General features: G+C 42.3%; 1 protein-coding gene across 1 annotated transcript in view; it reads right to left on the reverse strand.

Annotated features, from left to right (window-relative positions):
• TM9SF2 (transmembrane 9 superfamily member 2) overlaps positions 1-20,901 on the reverse strand; it is a 59,136-nt gene that overhangs the window by 25,650 nt on the left and 12,585 nt on the right. The window contains exons 5-7 of the mRNA XM_075918754.1: positions 13,563-13,692; positions 7,128-7,252; positions 4,878-4,989 (exon numbers count right to left, since the gene is read on the reverse strand). Coding sequence (XP_075774869.1) covers positions 4,878-4,989; positions 7,128-7,252; positions 13,563-13,692 — 367 coding nt within the window. The remainder of the gene's footprint in view (positions 1-4,877; positions 4,990-7,127; positions 7,253-13,562; positions 13,693-20,901) is intronic.

Genomic DNA, 20,901 nt, shown 5'->3' on the forward strand with positions numbered 1-20,901 from the left:
GAAGGAGAAGAGTTAAAGTTAAGTATTAATGTGGACAAACTGGCCATCGAAAAGTTAAGGCTTGAAATTAAATGAAGATTTCCAACTATCAGAGGAGTAAAGTTCTGGAACAGCCTTCCAAGGGAAACAGTAGGGGAAAAAAAATAAAAATCTAACTGGCCTTCAAGACTAAGCTTGATAAGTTTATGGAAAGGGTGGTATGATTAGACTGCCTACAATGGCATAATGCTAATCTGTAACTGCTAGCTACAAATATCTTCAGTGGCCAAAGCTAGGACATTAGGAAAAGAGAGCTCAGAATTACCACACTGAATCTTTCCCAGGGATCCAGTAGAGGACTGTCCATATACTCGGGGGCTAACATTGCTTTATTTGGGGGTCACACTAGACTAGAACCATGACAAAATGCTAAGGGAGCAGTTTAGCAGCCCCTACTGCTATTTCAACCCTTTGCCCCAGGGTGGCTGGGAGCTGCAGGAACAGCCCATGACAATTTCAGCTTTATTTGTAAGCTGTCTAGTAAGCTTATTTTGTGAAGATGTCAAAAATGCATGCAAGAGACTTATCAAACACTAAATATAAAAATGTTTCAGAGGGGCAGCCGTTTTAGTGTAACTTAAAAACAAGTGATCCTGTAGCACCTCAGTCTAACAAAAACATAGTATGAGCTCTCGTGGGGAAAAACCCTAATGAAGGGCTGTCATGATCATGGGGGTTAGCCAGCAGCCTGAAGATTAAGGGGTTAACCTTACCTAACCAGGTACCTTCAGCCAATAGGAATGTAGGTAGGAATTTCAAACTAGGACAAAGGAATGTTTGGTTTTCCCTCCTTGGGCCAGAGAGTTCCCTCCAGTTTCTGAGACAGACAGATATGTCTCTCGCTCCAAGGAACAATTCTTCACTTTCTGTAAGTAGGGTAAAGTTTAGATGAATCTGTTAGGTTTTATTGTTTTATGGTTTGAGTATGGAATGTGCTGTCTGTACACTTTTTAAAAAATGGTTGGCTTTTCTTCGTAACTAAATTCTATGCCCATGGAGTTTCTCCATGAGTATATTATTTGTTACTTTTCCATCTAGGCATTATGCTTGCAAAAGGAATAGTGTGATGATAATAAAAGTTCTCTCTTTTCTTTTATTAACCTGGTATTGGTTAATGGTTGTGTCCTGCTTTGTACTTTAGGGCTGAGACTCCCCAAGTGATCTCTCCCCTGATTTTTCACATCAATACTTGGTTGGTGGCAGCAGAAGTTTTATTCCCAAAATCTAGGGTTTTAAGGATGGGGGGGGGGGGCAGGAGGGGGAGTTTTATACCAAAGCCTGGTAGATAAGGTTTCGGGGTACTTTCTGGCCCCCACTTATGCATTTATCATGCCTGAGTGGGGAAGGAGCCATGACAAGGGCATTTTACCCATGAAAGCTCATGATATTATATATGTGTTAGTCTCTAAGGTGACACTAAATTTTTAGAGAGACAGACAGACAGATCCTGTAGCACCTTAAAAACTCTAAGGTGCTACAGGACTAATTTTTTTCAAGTCACAGACTAACACTGCTACGTCTCTGACACTAAATATAAAGTCATCCATGGGCAATGAACTGAGACCAATATAAGGCAAGAAAGTTTCTAAACAGGGACTTGTGCCACATTAGAACAGACATAATTTTGCCACATCTGCTGGCTCTTTATCCTCCTCATTGCATGAGCTTATCATTTGCTAAATTCTTAGAACTCCAACAAAAGCATTCTGAACAGCAACATAGTGGGTAAAAGGTAGTAGGAAAGCACACAGTTCTGCTAGGCATGTTTTGAAAGAGCTCATATAGCAATGTCTATTATTTAGAATTTTATGAATGGATAACCAACCTTAATTTTCCTCACACAAATTAAAACTTTTCAGAATCATATTTAATTTCTGCACTTCGGTAATTATCAAGAAGCTATAAATACTGTTCATGTTGTAAGACTAACCCACGTAAGAGAGGTTTCTTACATTATATTGCTTAGAAGGAGTGCTTGTCTACCACGTCCATGATATATATTTAAAATACATCAGATAAATCTTATATACAAGACAAGTAGATGTAACATAATTAGATTGTCAGTTCACTTTTCAATAATGAACTGAGACATTTAAACTAATAGCATTGTGTACTAGCCCTACAAAATATAAAACTATTTGTAATGAGTGCAAAACATGTACCTCTTGACACTAAAAACCATTAAAAAAAAAGACAAATAAAAACAGGGAAGCAACAATAACTACAAAAGCCTGAGAACACCTAAGATTGTCAGTGAGCATTAAACTTTAGCCCTTATTGAGCATTGGTGACCAAATGTTTAACTCTTAGGAACAGGGCAGAAAACATGTTTTTCAGCTTTCTTCAATAAGCATAAAATTTACTTCAAGTTCAAATTAAAAGTATCTCTATATAGTCTGTATCTGATGAACATGAAGATGTTAACATATTATGACAAGAGTGAGGCAATATTTCTGTTTACACTGAGCTACGTTTGTCCTCATTTTCAAAATTCTTTTGAGTTTTATTTCCAAATGAATCCTAACTTGGCCATGTAAGAGAGCATACATTTCCACAATATTATTAAAAGGCAGGAAGTGCTACTGAAAAGTCTTTGCAAAACTGCTGCTAAGCCTTACACTCAGGAGACAAGAGGACTGACTGATGACCTAATGGTTAGAGCTAGCTGGTGTAAAGAGTGTGCATCTATTTCTCTCCATGAAGCCTCTGGAAAGTGGTATGGGTTCAACTAAAATTTTAAAAAACAAGGACCACTTCCATATGTAGCAGGGGTGTCCAAACTGACTGGGGCAGAGAGGCGGGGGGGTGGGGGGGAAGGACAGGAGAACGGGAGAGAAACCCAGCCATTTTGCTTTGTGATGTTGTGATGAAGGAAGTGAGGCTAGGGCTTCTACCCTGTGAGGCATGCCAACTGGGGCTCAGTCCCATGCCAGCTGAAGCTGTAGAACCTCAAGACCTCTTTCCCTACAGGGGGGGGGGGGAGGAAAAAAAAAAAAAAAAAAAAAACACCAACCCTCCAGTCCTGGTGCAGGGCTGAAGCCTCATTCCTGCAAGGGTGCCATGGCTCTCCACCTTCTGAATATTACCATATATGGCTCCAAAGGGTCATTAAGCTTGGCCACCTCTGACATAGAGCTTCATTTCACCATACTTCAACTATACAGCCTTCAACAAGCAGTATAAGTTTTAAAGGAACTCCGATTTGTTTAAACAAACATGCTTAATCAGGCAGTAGTGTAGTACAGGCAGTCCCTGACTTACGTCGGATCCGCACTTACGAACGGGGCTTTTCTCACCCCGGAGCTCACGGGCAGCAGGTCGCCACCCGTGTCCTCCAGGGTGAGAAAAGCTTCTCCCGGTCCTCCTGGTCTGCTGGGAGGGTCCAGCAAAGCCGCTGGACCCCCCCAGCAGACCAGGGACACCCGAGGAAAGCTGCCGCCTGGGCGGCTTTGCTCGTTTGCCCAGGAGCAAAGCTGCCCAGGCAGCGGGACCCCCGCCGCCTGGGCGGCTTTGCTCCTGTCCCCCTGGTCTGCTGGGGGGGGGTCCAGAAAAGCCGCTGGACCCCCCCAGCAGACCAGGGACACCTGAGCAAAGCCGCCCAGGCAGACCAGGCTTTTGTTGCGGGACGCCTCGAGTAGAGCAGGTGGGGTGCTGCTGGGTTGGTCCTGTGGGAACCTACCGGGCAGCGCCCCAGCTGTTCTGTCCCAGGCTCCAGATTCAGCAGCTGTTGAAACTGATCAGGCTGATTCCAGGAAGCTGGGGGCAGAGCAACTCTGCCTCCAGCTTCCTGTAGTCAGCCCCTGGTCAGTTTCAGTGGCAGCAGCTGAATCTGGAGCCAGTTCTGACTTACATACAAATTCAACTTAAGAACAAACCTATAGTCCCTATCTTGTACGTAACCCGGGGACTGCCTGTATACCAAGGTTTCACGCTGCTCTTTGAATTAATTTGATAGCTATTAAAATAAATAGCTGAAAATACATTTTTTAAAGTTGCTGCTTATTTTTCTAATATTTTAAAACAGATATCCATCGCACAATATAGTGATAGTTGCCATTTCAATGCAGAAAGCTATGTGCATACAGGCAAACAGGCATTTAAGGCTAGAAAAATGAAACCTGATAAATACCCACTGAAGGTAATTTAATATGTGAAGATAAGGATGATCTCCAGTCTTCCTGGCAACCCTTCTCTATTTTATTAGGTCTTACAGACCACAAGTAAGAGGGACCTTAACACTTCAATACTTGGCGGAATTTTCCTTCAATCGGTTACATCAAAAGCCATACCTTGTGCCATCACCTTGTCCCCAACAGGGGCACTCCTGTGGCGGTGCTTGTGCTCTCAAAAAGAGAGCAGAGGTAGCACAAAATAGTTGCCTGATTCTTTGCAGTTATACATGTGGGAGAAGGCCCGGGAGGAAAGAAAACTAAGAGATAGCTGGAGAAGAGAACCATCAGACCTGAAATCCGCCACACAGTTCTCTCAAAAATGCAAAAGTGGTCTGGTTTAGTTAGTATTTGGCTGACAGCTTTACTGTGCAGAAAAGTTATATAGACAAGAGAGATGAGATTTTTCAAAGTCAAATAGGCAATTTACTCACTCAATCCTCATTTAAATTAATCAGAGTTGGGTAGCTAACTCCCCAGGACAGCTATGAAAATCTCAATGAAAGACCACAAGACCCTAACTTGAAAGGCATTTTATTGTGGAACCATGCTATTAAAAAGAGCCTGAAAATATTTTGCTGTAATTCTAGCCACTCATCTTTTAGAACTTGTAAAATATCAATGTAAGCAATCAGAGAATGAGGCCTCCAAAACAGAAAAACCACTTACCTGAAAGCTAACTGAATATGTGTAAGCAATTTTGATCTCCCCAGTAGCCTTGTTACTTATACCCATAGGTGGTCCTGTGCAGTCAGGGTTATCTATATGTGTATGTTTAAAGCTATGGGAAGAAAAATATATACATATATTTATATAACTTATACATTAATCTAATTAGCAATAGCTTTACAAGAACAAAGTTACATATTTTGCAATTTTAAAGACATTCAACTATCAACTTCATATACAAGTCTTTTGAATCAGATTTTAAACCAATTAAAAATAGTTGCAAAAAGTTTAAAGATTACATGCTATCATTTCTTTAATCTTCACCTCTCTATGAAAGAGTAAGGTTTACAAACATATAATAGAAAGAAAAGGTCACTTAGTTATGTTGTACAAAACAGGACAGCCTAACTTTGCTGGAAAAACAGCTAAGTAGCCCAGAACAACGACCACCAACAACTAGTATTTGACCTGCAAGACAGCAAACACCACTATACCGACAGGGAAAAGCAAAGCAACAAAAATACACCAGAGGAAGCAGGAGAAAACACTAAGTTGTGAGAAAGTCACAGAATTGTAATACATGCTGCTTCTTTCTGCTGTTCATGGAAAACAGGAAATTAAAACTAGTGTAGAGGAGGAACCAATGTTTTAGAATATCTAAATACTGAAGATGTCAAAAGTTGTACACTGATTCACCAGTGTTCAGGATGGGGTAATGCAGGACTGGGCAAAATACGACTCGGAGGCCAGATCCTGCAAAGCCACCAGATCCGGCCCGTGGACCACCCTGCCGGGAACCTCGGCACACAGCTGCCGTGGGTTTAAAGCACAGTCCGGCAGCTCTCTGCTCTGGAGGTAGGCTTCATGTGATTTCCCTGCCCCACGACCAATCCTCACCTACTACTAGCCAGAAACCACCAGCCAATCTCTCAGCTCCTAATTGGCTGGAAACAACAAGCCAATAGGAGCAGAGAGATTGGCCTGGGGATGGGAGCTGCGCAAGCCTCTTCCCCCTCCCAGAGCTGAAGAGCCACATGGAGGGAACAGCCTGCAGCTCTAAGTGATCTGGGACTGCAGCACGCAGGGAGCCCAGCCTGACCTGGGGGTGCCTTAGGTAAGTACCCCCCAGCCAAAGCCTGCCCCTAGCACCCCTGCCCCTTCCGCATCCCAACTCCCTCCCCGAAGTCACAATCCAAACCCTCTGCTCTCCCCTGCCCCAGGTCACAATTCCCTCCCAGACCCTGTACCCCTTCCTACACCCCTCCTCCAGGTCAGAATCCTCTCCTGCACCCATACACCATCCCAGACCCTGCACTCCAACCCCGACTCAGGTCACAACCCCCTCCCTCACCCAAACTCCCTCAGACATCACACCATCTCCTGCACCCCAATCCCTTAACCCATGTGCCCTTCTGCACCCAAATTCAATCCTAGACCCCACATCTCCTACACAGAAGAGTGTGGCCCTTGGCCACTTGCCAAAATCTTGAAGTGGCCCCCCCACCAAAAATGATTGCCCATCCCTGGAATAATGTGTTGATGCATACCATAAAATGTAATCTTATTCCGTCCCCCAACTACTGGCAAAAGAAGAATCCCACACTGGGAATATACTTCTATAATACAATGTTTTCAATGTGCTGGAAATAGAAATAGCAGATTATGGTTTCTAGTTAGCAGAATGATCTATTACATTAGAACACGAGGTAGGTCACCTTGGTTACCAGAAAAGTCAATTTGAACTTTATGGCTGTGTCTACACTGGCCACATAACCCGTAATAGCTATGGAAATGAGAGAAGTCAGAATAGGGAAATGCGCGGGGGATTTAAATATGCAAGTAGGAAGAAGAGATCCTCCGGAATAGAGCTTTATTCCGGAGGATCGCGCCAGTCTGGACGCTCTTTTCCGGCTTTTCCCCAAGCCGGAAAAAAGCGGCGGCCATGTTTATTTAAATCCTGCGGGGGATATTTAAATCCCCCGCGCATTTCCCTATTCTGACTTCTCTCATTTCCATAGCTATTACGGGTTATGTGGCCAGTGTGTAGACAGCCTATATGTATGCCCTGCACCTATAAAGAGGCTCACGATGTGAAATAAGTTTCCTGTGGTTGAAAGCCATAGCAGCTCAAGAAGCAAAACTTAAGCTGAATTTTAAACAAGAACTGAAGTACAGCACTTAGTGGTTTTTATACATCTTAAAACATTTATTCAAGTGGTAATTTTAAAGATCCATTTTAAATGCACTCACCTTTTGGGTTCAAGTTTAGCAGCTACTAATCTTGCTCCTACTGCCTCCTTTTCTACAACATGGTAGAATATCTTAATATCTACATGGTTGAATATGTAAAAGGTATCTTCTCCACGAAACTCTGTCTGTGGACCAAATAAACGATTAAAGAAAACAGAGATAAAACTGTTCTACAATTTAAAATCAAAAGTTCAAAACTGAATTTCAGATTAACACGATTAATACACTTATTTTTAAAAGGGATATACTGCCAACATTAAAAGCCTACAAATTCTCTTACAAGGTGTTTGGTGAGTTTTGGAAGTGTACAACCAAGCATTTTTTCATGCTTTCCCTTTTCAACTGAGGTGCTGCAATAAAGCTTAAAGAAATGCATAGAGCACTTCAAGAATGTCTGACCATTCTAAAAAGTACCATTCCCAAATGAATCTTGATGGAAAAAAATGTTGGTCTATTAGAGACTTCCAAGTGGTCCATTCTGTGAATTGATTATATATTTATTTGCTTGCGTGTGTATAAGATTTACAACATAGAACCAAAATATTTTTAAATCAAATGCTTCAAACACTACCTCAAATCAACATTCCCCTCTTAAATTATGGCAGAACCAAATTCTGTGCTTGATTCAACTGTTAAACTGAATGGACTAGATCATTTTCCATTGCTTTCAAAATGTCTTTCAATGGGCTATTTGCTCTCAGAGCTCATATGACTGAATGCAGCCGCATCCAACTTTTAATTGCGTTTCAGTGAAGGACAAAAAGGGACAATTTTTAGTTGTGAAGCAGTGAGGGACAAAAAGGCATCTTTCAAGAAATGGAAGTCCAATACCAGTGAGATAAATAGAAAGGAACATAAACAGTCAAATTAAGTGTAAAACTGTAATAAGCAAAAAAAAAGATTTTGAGGAACAGCTAGCCAAAAACTCAAAAAACAATAGCAAAATCATTTAAGTACATTAGAAGCAGGAAGCCTGCTAAAAGATCAGTGGGTCCTCTAGACAATAGAGATACAAAAGGAGCAATCAAGGACGATAAAGCCATTGCGGAGAAGCTAAATGATTTCTTTTCATCAGTCTTCATGGCTGAGGATGTTGGGGAGATTCCCAAACCTGCACCGTCCTTTGTAGGAGATAAATCTGAGGAACTGTCCTGGATTGAATGTCATTAGAGGAGGTTTTGGAACAAATAGAAAAACTTAACGTGACAAATTACCGGGACCAGATGGCATTCACCAAGGGTTCTAAAAGAACTCAACTGGGAAATTGCAGAACTGTTAACTGTGGTTTGTAATCTACCCCTTAAATCGGCTTCCGTACCTAATGACTGGAAGATAGCTAACACGACATCAATATTTAAAAAGGGCTCTAGAGGTGATCCCGGCAATTACAGACTGGTAAGTCTAACGTTGGTACCAGGCAAATTAGTCGAAACAATAGTTAAGAAGAAAATTGTTAGAAACGTAGAAGACCATAATTTGTTGAGCAAAAGTCAACATGGTTTCTGTAAAGGGAAATCATATCTTACTAATCTATTAGAGTTCTTTGAAGGGGTTAACAAACATGTGAACAAGGGGGATCCTGTATGGTATACAGGCAGTCCCCGGGTTACGTACAAGATAGGGACTGTAGGTTTGTTCTTAAGTTGAATCTGTATGTAAGTCGGAACTGGCGTCCAGATTCAGCCGCTGCTGAAACTGACCGCCAGTTCTGACTTACATACAGAATCAACTTAAGAACCCCAAGCGTCCCCAAGTCAGCTGCTGCTGAAACTGATCAGCAGCTGATTCCAGGAAGCCCGGGGCAGAGCAACTCTGCCTCGGGCTTCCTGTAGTCAGCGCTGGTCAATTTCAGCAGCGGCTAAATCAGGACGCCTGGGGCAGAGCAGCTGGGGTGCTTCTGGGTTGCTCCAGTAGCGCCGCTCCTTGGCACTAGGGGTGCTGCTGGGTTGGTCCAGTAGTGCCAAGGAGCGGCGCTACTGGAGCAACCCAGCAGCACCCCATCTGCTCTTCCCCAGGCGTCCCGATTCAGCCGCTGCTGAAACTGACCAGCAGCGGCTGAATCAGGACCAGAGCAGCTGGGGTGCTGCTGGGTTGGACCAGTAGCGCCCAGAGCGGCGCTGCAGGACCAACCGGCAGCACCCCAGCTGCTCTGCCACAGGCGTCCGGAGAAAAGCCTAGTCTGCTTGGGGGGGGGGGCATACTAGCTGCGCTCCCCCCCCACCCCAGCAGACCAGGAAGACACGGGCGGCGGACCGAGACGCACCGCGGTCCCGCCGCCTGGGTCCTCCGCGGCTTTGCAGACCAGGGAGACGCAGAGAAAGCCCCAGAGTACACGGGCGGCAGGACCGCGAGGTCCCGCAGTCCGTGTACTCTGGGGCAGCCCCGTTCGTAACTGCGGATCCGACGTAAGTCAGATCCGCGTAAGTCGGGGACTGCCTGTACTTAGATTTTCAGAAAGCCTTTGATAAAGTTCCTAAACAAAAGCTCTTGTGTAAATTACATGGTCATGGGATAACAGGGAAGGTCCTTCCATGGATTGAGAACTGTTTAAGAGACAGGAAACAAAGGGTAGGAATAAATGGTAAATTTTCAGAATGGAGAGGGGTAACTAGTTGTGTCCCCCAATGGTCAGTCCTAGGACCAATCCGATTCAACTTATTCATAAATGATCTAGAGACAGTGGCAAGCAGTGAGGTAGTAAAGTTTGCAGATGATACTAAACTGTTCAAGATAGTCAAGACAGAAGCAGACTGTGAAGAACTTCAAAAATCTCACAAAACTGAGTGATTGGGCAACAAAATGACAAATGAAGTTTAGTGTGGATAAGTGTAAAGTAATGCACGTTGGAAAAAATAACCCCAACTATACATACAGTATGATGGGGGCTAATTTGGCTACGACAAATCAGGAAAGAGATCTTGGAATTATCATGGATAGTTCTCTAAAAACATCCACGCGGTGTGCTGTGGCAGTCAAAAAGGCAAATAGAATGTTAGGAATTATTAAGAAAGGGATAGAAAATAAGACAATATCTTACTGCCCCGTATAAAACTATGGTACGCCCACATCTTGAGTACTGTGTACAGATGTGGTCTCCTTACCTCAAAAAAGATATTTTGGCCTTGGAAAGGGTTCAGAAGAGGGCAACTAAAATGATCTGGGGTTTGGAACGGGTCCCATATGAGGAGAGGCTAAAGCGACTGGGACTTTTCAGTTTGGAAAAGAGGAGACTGAGGGGGGATATGATAAAGGTATATAAAATCATGAGTGGTGTGGAGAGGGTGAATAAAGAAAAGTTATTAATTAGTTCCCATAATATAAGGACTAGAGGACACCAAATGAAATTAATGGGTAGCAGGTTTAAAACTAATAAAAGAAAGTTGTTCACATAGCTCAGTCAACCTGGGGAACTCCTTGCCAGAGGAGGATGTGAAGCCTAGAACTATAAATAGAGTTTAAAGAGATTCTAGATAAATTCATGGAGGTTAGGTCCATAAAAGGCTATTAGCCAGAGGGTAGGAATAGTGTCCCTGGCCTCTGTTTGTCAGAGGCTGGAGATGGATGGCACGAGACAAATCGCTTGATCATTGTCTTCGGTCCACCCCGTCCGGGGCATCTGGTGCTGGCCACTGTCGGCAGACAGGCTACTGGGCTAGATGGACTTTTGGTCTGACCCAGTATGGCCATTCTTATGTTCAACAAGGTCAAAAACTGAACCCATTAATACCAGATTTTACTGCTGTCCATATTTGTCAATTGCAGTGATTGGCAAGAAGTGGTGTGTTAATACATAAAAATTTAAACAGCTCTATTTCCTCTGTAATACGCATATTTTGAAAACATTTGTTTTAATTCTTTGGTCAAGGCATATCATATGTGGCTATTGGAAAAGAATGCAAGTCAGAAAGAGATATTTATATCCTCGTGTAGTTCAGCTCCTCTGTAGACTTCATGACCAGATTTGCATTTTTGGATCTTTACTCTCTAGACAAGAGACTAGAACTCTACTTATCTGTCAAAGATTTTTTGGCTCTTTCAGAGAGCGCACCAAACCAAACTCAATCCGAGACCAATTATCAGCGTCTCAGGCAATTTCTACATCGCCTGGATTTTAAAATCCAGGAATATGGCCATAGAACTACTGACATATTTCCTTTTAAGGGATGTAATGTAAACCCTAATTGATTGGATAGCTGCTCTGGAGTCCTTCAATGTGCAAAGGGCATCACCCATTTTCAGATTATGACGATAACCCCTCTACCACCAAATGTACTTTGAAGGAAGGCTAACCTCTACAGCCACATTGTATTTTGATGGCCACAAGGTGATTTGAGTCCATCACATCTGGTGTAGGCTGGAAACTAATTTAGGTCATTAAGAGACTGTTGGTGAAGGTTTTGTTTTTGTAGTTGTGTCCAAGTTTTAACTCGCCATTAAGGCCTGGTAGTTGGTGAGGTAAACTGTCAGATATCCACCAATTTGTTGGTCTATTTTTGAACTTCTCCATTCAAACTTGCAGGACCACTAAGAACTCTTCTGAAGAAACCTTTAAAACTTTCCAAAAAAAGGGACAGCAGGGTGACTACTTCCTCAGGAGAGGATAATAAGAGTGACAAAGGCCCTTAAAAGACTCCACAGAGGTGAAACATCTTCTTATTTATCCTTGTACTACTGTGAAGGTTTGGGGGGTAGCCTGAGTAACTGAGGCCATAAGGAGAGACACTAAAATGACGACTTTCACCCTTGTAGCCAACTTGACTTTGATGGGACCATGGTCCACATTCTGGTCACATCTGCATGGATAAATATGGTCATAAACAGGGCTCGACAAATCCGTTTATCTACTCGCCCGTGGTGGGTACATTTCAGCTGGTCGTCTTGTTCACCGGCGGTGCGTGCATGTGCAGTGCAGGTCTGGCGCATGCACGGTGAGGGGCTGGCAAGTGGGTTTTCGCCACGGTCGCTCTGGTTGTAAAGATCAGGAAAATCTGTCTCGTCTGGTGAATACCCCAATATTTCAAGATGAGACTCAATCTTCTTACAAGATTAAAGTAGGTCGTGGAAACGTTCTGCGGAATATGTATGTTGTTGCTCTGAGTCCTTACTACAATTTGATGCTTCTGATGAGGCTTAATTAAAGAAGCATTCTAAATTGTATGGTAGGTGCATCAGACCTTGATGTAACCAGAAAGATTACAGAAGTATACCATACTAAGAGTTTAATCAGAGATATGGAAATGGAGGTGGCCATTAGAAAGTGATTCCAGCTCTCGCAAAACCATTATGTCCATCAGGGCCTGAACGAGTGCCATCAGTGCCAGGTGGTGGTTTGGTACTGATGTTTTGATACCATTTTGTAAGTGATGGTGACAATTCAAGCTCTAGCTGTGAGGATAGTGCCATGACTTGTGGTGCCAGGATAGCTTTCTATGTCAATAATGCCATGGAATAAGAAGTTGAAGGTGTCACACTTCTGACTGAGGAGGGAACTTTGAAGAGCCATCAGTTGCCACAGAGTCTGCTTCTGTGGTGCTGACCCTCTGGCACAGCAGTGAGATAGTGAACTGTGGCAGGAACTACACAGAGCTGCAAAGTCTAAGAGGAAAAGTCTAAGAGGCAGAGGATCTGCCCTTTGAGGGGTTGTCATTATAGTTTGAAAATCAAGTCTAAGAGAAAAAGTGGTGCTGGAGGTGGGATTTTTATTTCAAGTGTCCCTGGTATAGGATCTATCACCGCAATTCACTTCCTGTACCATCTCAGATGGTGTCTTTTTGGATTTGGTCCATCTTGGTGTCAAGATTGAAGATGAGGCCCTACAAATCAGCAAACCAGTGATCACACTTTTGGGGACCATGTACAGGAGGATACTGAGAAGCTGGGTCAGATGCCGATTGCCTCATGAACCAATCAATGAAATATATTTGCAGTCACTGTCTTTTCAGATTCTGGAAGTGAGACTTGCAGAGGTCATATTTTTCCAGAACATGAGCAAAAGTCTGTCATTAGATGTAACCATTAAAAATGCACTGCTCTCTCACAGAAGGGATAATATTTAAATCCAGAGGATAAAAGTAGAGGCCACCATGGAGCCTGAAGTCTAATGTGGGCAAATGAGAACACTCTGAAAATTCAAAAGAAATGCCAACTAGTTAAAATAAGTGGTAAGAAAAAGATTGCTAGCTGTCAAATAATAGACAACAAGCCTCTCTCTCAAAGTCAAGAGGAAGAGAGAAAAACTGAACAGCAGTGGAGGTGCTCTGCCCTTTTATATTATCTGTACAGAGGATTCTGGGGGTGCGCACACACACTATGGACCTTGCTGGCCATAAGATTCAGAACTTGAGCATATAGAATGCATGTCCACTATTAATTGAACATGCATATGAATATCACAATACAGAACTTGACACGAGTAAAAAAATACTTTAAGCTTACATTAATGACACAGGCATCCTTTTGATGACCTTTTTCTGTAGTAAAACATCCAATAGGAAATCCAGGATTGCAAAACTTCTGGTCATTTTCAACATCATAGCACCAAGTTACAGGCATGTTGTCCACAATCCTATAAATAAAAACACAAATATAAAAGCCCTAAATCTATTTAACCTGTAGTAATAGTTTTTTGCTCAAAATGCAAACAAAGTCAACGAACACAAATTGCATCTTCAATGCTACATTAAATTCCTCATTGTGTTCCTCCTGGCAATTCTGTAAGTGTGAAAGGAGCAATACAATTCCTTTAAGATTCTAATGGTTACAGTTGCACCAGTGACTGTTAATCCAATAATGAGGCAAGTAAAACAGATCCTAAAAAGGGGGGAACTTTGTTGCTCTAGAAGTAGAAAGCCTGCTGCTGTGAAAAATTTCACTGTACTAATTTTATATCGTTTGATTTTTCTGTCTAATACAATTTCTCTAATTGGACTTCTCATGAAATTAGGCTATATTGTCAAGGTCATGGCTTTTCTTCACAAAATTTGGTAGCTGAGTGTATCCTGAGTAGAGCTGGTGCAATATGCAAGTTTCTGGAGAAAATAATTGTATTAGTTTTAACTAGTATTCAATATAACTGATATTTTTTACACCAACAGTTAATCCTGAAGCCCCCTGCATGCACAAGTCATCTTCATCTGATAAAAAACCTCCAATTGAGTCTTGATGTTAAAAATCTAACAAAGGGTACGTCTAGACTACATGCCTCTGTTGCCAGAGGCATGTAGATTAGGCTACCAGACATAGTAAAATGAAGCGGCGATTTAAATATTCGCCGCTTCATTTAAATTTACATGGCTGCCGCGCTGAGCCGACAAATAGCTGATCAGCTGTTTGTCGGCTCAGCGCGATAGTCTGGACGCACGGGTGTCGACATCAAAGGTATTTGTCGACCACCCAGGTATACCTCATCCCAGGAGGCATACCTGGGTGGTCGACAAATACCTTTGATGTCGCCACCCGCGCGTCCAGACTATCGCGCTGAGCCGACAAACAGCTGATCAGCTATTTGTCGGCTCAGCGCGGCAGCCATGTAAATTTAAATGAAGCGGCGAATATTTAAATCGCCGCTTCATTTTACTATGTCTGGTAGCCTAATCTACATGCCTCTGGCAACAGAGGCATGTAGTCTAGATGTACCCAAAGACACCTTTTAAGGGCAAAAGTAACAGCAACTTCACTTCTAACTTTCCTGACTGTCTCAGTTGTGCTTACTTATTAACACACATTAAGTTGGTACACAAAAGAGCTTTGCAATGAAGCAGTTTCACATCTGACAGCCTGCCGCCCCACATACATACAAAAAGTTAAAAATTAAATTACCTTACACTGCATGCCCTCTTCTCCACTTAGAAGTCTCACTACCACAGTACCTGATGTACAACCTTAACTCTGGTCCATATGGCTCTCCCCCCCCCCCCCATGTCTACAATAGGGTTTACTTAGCATATTTCAGCTTCTACTTTTTAATGAAAGCTGAATTGAGTGTTTCAGATGAGTTCCCACTTGAGCATCAGCTTTTCTAGTAAAAAAAAAATTGCCACCCATGAGGATATCCTGTTAAGAGTTAAATGGGGAAAATGCATGGCAGCTGGAGTAGGCAGTCTTTTTTCTTACTCAAGTGCATTCTGATTTACCATGCTCAGCTCTGCTTCCTGGATTGTACAAACTATTTTAACTAGTGAGTTTACATGGGGTAAAAAGTTGAGAGCTACTCTACTAAGGTGAAAAGCAGCTGTTTTCACACCTCCCTCCAGAGCTCAGCTGCTGCTTCTCCAGCAGCTCTTCACAAGATTGTTTTATTGTTAAAAAGGCTAAAAATCAAGAGCACAGTAAGTTTCCAATTTAGGAATAATAGATAAGTCTTGAAAGCAACCCAGCCCCCTGTGAAGAGCTGCAGGAGAAGAGGACGACAAGACAGCAGGATATGACAGGAGTGCTAACATAAATGGAAAAGAAAAATGTCAACAACTAAAATACACGTTTAAGAAAAAAAAAAAAAAAGTTGGCTACCACCACTCCTTTTTCCACTATGAAGTTTTTTTTCCCCCATAGTGGAAGGAAAAATCCAAAAGAAAATCATTTGAAAGAATTTTTAAAAATTCAATAGATGTAATTAGGACAGCATTAAAACACTCCAGGGTAGGTTTTACTGGTCCATTAATGTTTCAAGTGGTTGAAGACAAAAGGCTGCAGTCACTTTATTTGCATCATTGGACAAATAAAACTTCCTGTTGTGTCTTAATGCTACATATTGGTACAAAATGCACTGAGTTATTGAATCACCTTTACCATTAAGCGTCTTACTGTTATAATCAGTGGGCCAGCAATGCTAACACACGATTCCAAGTTATCCAGTAAAATAAAAGTTATACAGTAGGGCACTAGTCTGGAAAAACTCTTCATGAACTAAGAAATCTGGATTCCTCCAGTAAAATCTGGTCTTGTGTTTTTACCCTTAGACAAATTTCACAGTGAGAGATCAACCTCCCTCAAATTGGGGGGTCCTGATCCAGAAGGGAGTTTCTGGGGAGAACTGTAAGAGTTTGGGGGGAGGTCATGGTATTGCCACCCTTGCTTCAGCTCAGAGCTGGGCAGTCAGAAAGCAGCGGCTGTTGACTGAGCACTCAACTCTGAAAGCCAGCACCCTGCCAGGAGCTGTGCAGAAGTAAGCAGAGGATGGGGCGATACTATACTATGCGATCCTTACTTCTATGCTGCTGCCTTCAGTATTGGATGGCTGGAGAGAGGCAGCTGCTGACTGAAGGCTCAGAAATGCACCATTACCATACCATGCCATTCTTACTTCTGCACTACTGCTGGCAAGACTCTGTCTTCAGAGTTGGGCTCTCACCCTGCAGCCACCGCTTACCAGAAGTCCAGTTCTGAAGGCAACAACCTTCTGACCCCTCCTTACCCACGCCTTTTTTTGGGGGGGGGTCAGAATCCCTACAATTACAACGGCATGAAATTTCAAATGTAAATAGATGAAATGATTAAATATTTAATATACTAGAACCATGAAAACTGACCAAAATAGACCATGAATATGGCAGGGCCCTAGTTATAGAAGAGAAGTTTCTTGAACTAATTCTCCAGGAAGCCCAGGTAAAGCCAATAAGATGGGTTGGTATTTTCTTTAGTATACTTTTTTTGCATTACACTGACATTAAGGTGTAATAGTACACCTTTTAGGTAGAAAAAAGTACTCAAGGTTTAATTCACCCATGAGCTTCAAATTGCTGCTCCCCAGGCAGCAGGAAGAGGCAGCTCCATCTTGAAGCAGGTCGTCAGGATATGTATTGAAGGGGGGAAAAAAATCTTAACTACTGGTAATTAACTGACAGAACAAGGATAGAGAATATTAAACAGCAGCTAGTGAAATTAGAGACAAATCAGAAGATCCAAATAACATGCATGTAAGAGTTATTAAAAGAGCTAGCTGAGGAGCATGCTGGACTGTTATAACTGATTTTCAGTAACAAAGGGGAAGTTCCAGAAGACAGTTAATGTTGTGCCAGCCTCACACTACTCCAGTGCAAAATAAGTGGCATGGCTGAAATAGGACTATTACACAATAATAAAAGAAAAGCAATAGTATTACTGCAAATCAACCTGGAAAATAGATCCTATGAAACTAACTTATTGTCTTCCTCTGATATGTATGTTCAATAAAGATAACGGTGTTCATGTAATATACTTGGACTTCTATAAAGTATTTGATTTGATACCACATGATATTTTGATTAATTAACTAGAGTAATGCAAAACTAACATGGAACATATTATATGGATTAAAGTTTGGCAAAGTGACAGTTCTCAGAACGTAATTGAGCAGGTTTGTTTCTAGTGGGGTTGCACAGCAATTGGTTCTTAACTGTAGGCTATTTAACATTTTTATCAATGACCCTTGACAAAAGACAATCCTTACTGATAAAATTGACAGATGACTGGGAAAACAGTAAAATAATGAAGACAGGTCACTGATACAGATAGGACTGCTTGTAAAGCTGGGCAAAAGCCAACAATACATATTGTAGAGATACATATTTAACCAAGAATGTAGGCCATATTTACAGGCTGGGGAACTACCACATAAAGCAGTGCATCTGAAAGAGATTTGGGGGTCCTGGTGGGTAGTCAGCTGTACATGAACTCCCAATGTGATCCTTTGGCCAAAAAACAATGTGATCCTGAGATGCATAAATGGGGGGAATCTCAAGTATGAGCACGGAAGTTATTCTACTTCTACATTTATCTCTGGTGTGACTGCTCCTGGAATACTGTGTAGGCTTCTAGTGTCCACAATTCAAGGATGTTGATAAATTGAAGAGGATACAGAAGAGAGCTACGAGAACAATTAAAGGTTCAAAAAGCATGCTCTAAACAGGCTCAAAGAGAAGGCTAAACAAACTCTCTGCAAGTACCCACATGAACAACCGTTTCATAATGGGCTCTATCTAGCAGACAAAACTATAAAAATCCAATAGCTGAGGCTGAAGCCAGACAAATTCAGACTTAAAATAATGTGCACACTTTTTCAGCAGCAAAGGAAATTAACTATTAGGACAACTTTAAAGGCTATGGTGGATTCTCCATCAGTGGCAATTTTCAATCAAGACTGAATACAGGACATCTGTTAAGAAAAAAAAACAAAAAATTCAGGGAAGTCCTAGATCTATGTTATGCGGGTGGTCAGACTAGATGATCAATGGTTCTGTCTGATCTTATAAGTGTGTAATAGATTAGCTGCTAAAAATATTCAATTTAATTAAAAGCAGCTAAAAAAATATCACTGAGTATTGGAGGGTAGAAAAGTCATATTTAAAAGATCCAAGAGGTAATTTGGAAAATTATGGACCAATTAAGCCTGACATCTATACTGGTACATTGATAGGCGCTAGAGTTAAAAACAGAATAAGATACCTGGAAGATTTTCATACAATTGAATCTAAACAGAATTTAGGTACAAAAAATAGAGAATTTTAATAGTGAGGTATGACATCTAAGTGCACCCATAGATTAATGGATAACGGATAATGCACTGACAGTTTAGACACTCAAAAAGCCTTGCATAAGGTCTCTTGCAAGAATCTCCTATATAAATCAAGTCATGGATGAGAGAAAGCATTATTAGACCCTGAGCTGATACAGAATTCTGTATCTGCAAACATGAATCCTGGATATCAGCACTGACATTCCTGGATGTGAATACCCATAGATACAAAGCAGATATCCACAAACTTGCAGGGTTCTAGATACAAAATTTGTATAATTTCTGTGGCTGCAAAGCCACGGATATCTGCATCAACATCCATTGTGCAGATAACTACAGATATCAAGTGAATAACCACAGATTTGCAGGGCTCTTTGTATTCTCATGGATCAAAGCTGGCTAGAGACAAATTGTCCATTTAATCCTACTTCATGTCAGGATGCAACAGAAAATATGGGAAATAGATAGTGCAGCCTTATTCAGAATATGATGTACAGTAAAAGTCATCTCATCTTTAAAAAAAAAAAAAAAAAGGATACCGCAGAATTAGAGGTGGTCCAAAACCAGCAAATATGACTGATTTGAGACATGGAAAAACTCATGTGAAGAGTGAAAAGATCAGGGACCTTTATCTTAGAAGGGAAACAATTAGGAAGGGAAATGACATATATAATTAACAGTACTGGAAGGTAGATAGAAAGTTTCTGCTCTCCTTCTCTCATACCATAAGTATACATGGATACTGAACAAAACTTAAAAGCGGAATTCAAAACTGAAAAAGGGAACACTTTCAAACAATGCTAAATATGGTGGAGGAATACCTTTCCCTAAGAATGTATTAAGTTCAAGCATTTAGCAAGATTCAAAAAGGCTGGACATTTATGGATAACAGAAACATCCAAAGTTGCTGTTGTTAATGCTAACACGTTTTGGGAGAAAAACCCTAAAGCAGGGGTCTCCAATCTTTTTAAGCACGAGATCACCTTGAATTTAAGTGCAACCCAGGATCTACCTGAAATTCAAACACCCTTGCCCCGCCTCTTTCCCGCCCCTTCTCTGAGGCCCTGCCCCAGCTCATTCCATCCTTCCTCCCTCACCCTCCCTCACTTTTATCAGGCTGGGGGCAGAGGGCTGGGGTGTGAAGGTGAGAGATGTGGACTCTGATTTTGGGCTAAAGGATTTGGAGTGTGGGAGGGGTTCTGAGCTGAGTCTGGGGCAGGGAGTTGAGGTGCAGGTTCAGGGTGCAGACACTGGGAGGGTGTTTGGGTGCAGAAGGACTCAGGGTTAGGGCAGGGACTTGGGGTGCTGGAGGGTTCAGGTCTGGGTCTGGGGTTTGGAATGTGGGCTCCAGCTGGGCACAGGTGGGCTTCTAGGTGGTGGTGCAGGGGACTAAGGCAGGCTCACCCCTATTCTGGCCCTGTACCACTCCCAAAAGCAGCCAGCTAACTCTCTTCTTCCCTGATCCTCCACCTCTGCTCCGTGGAGATGGGTTAGAGGGTGGGGAGAGGGGTACCCTGACATCAACACCCCCTCCTCTTCTTTCTGTGCCAGGGAGGGGGCTGGAGGGTCTCTCTAAGGCAGAGGGCTGGAGCAGCACAGCAGTGCTGAGACAGGCAGAGAAAGTGCCAATATTTGATAGCCTCCCAGCCAAACCTGTCAGGATCGCCTGTCAGAGGCTCCGAGATCTACCAGTAGAGCCTGATCTACTGGTTGGTAACCCCTGCCCTAAAGTATGCGATGTACTATAAGATTCCAGATTCTCTCTTACTAGAGATTAAGATGAAAACTAATGGAAGGGGCAGCTGATAGTATATAGCGACGTCTACATTGCGCTCATGTGCAAGAACATATGCAAGTGAGGCATGGCAATGAATAACGCCTCACCTCATTTGCATATGTTCTTGCACAAGAAAGCACAATGTAGACGTAGCCTGTCTACTAAAGGGATCTTACACATTCCTTTGAAACATCTAAAGCTCTCCAGTCACACACAAAATGCTGTACTAGATGAACTTATCTGTTTCAATATGATAATTCAGGGCTAGATCAGTGGTTTGAGCATTGGCCTGCTAAACCCAGGGTTGTGAGTTCAATCTCTGTGGAGGCCATTTAGGGATTTCGGGCAAAAATTCATCAGAGGTGGTACTTGGTCCTGCTGTGTAGGCAGGGGACTGGACTCGATGACCTTTCAAGGTCCCTTCCAGTTCTAGGAGATAGGCATCTCCATAAATAAAATATATATATATATTCCTAAGCTTGTGGCATTTTAAGCCATGAAGGTGC

This window comes from Pelodiscus sinensis, chromosome 1 (genome assembly GCF_049634645.1).
Source record: "Pelodiscus sinensis isolate JC-2024 chromosome 1, ASM4963464v1, whole genome shotgun sequence".
NCBI lineage: Eukaryota > Metazoa > Chordata > Testudines > Trionychidae > Pelodiscus > Pelodiscus sinensis.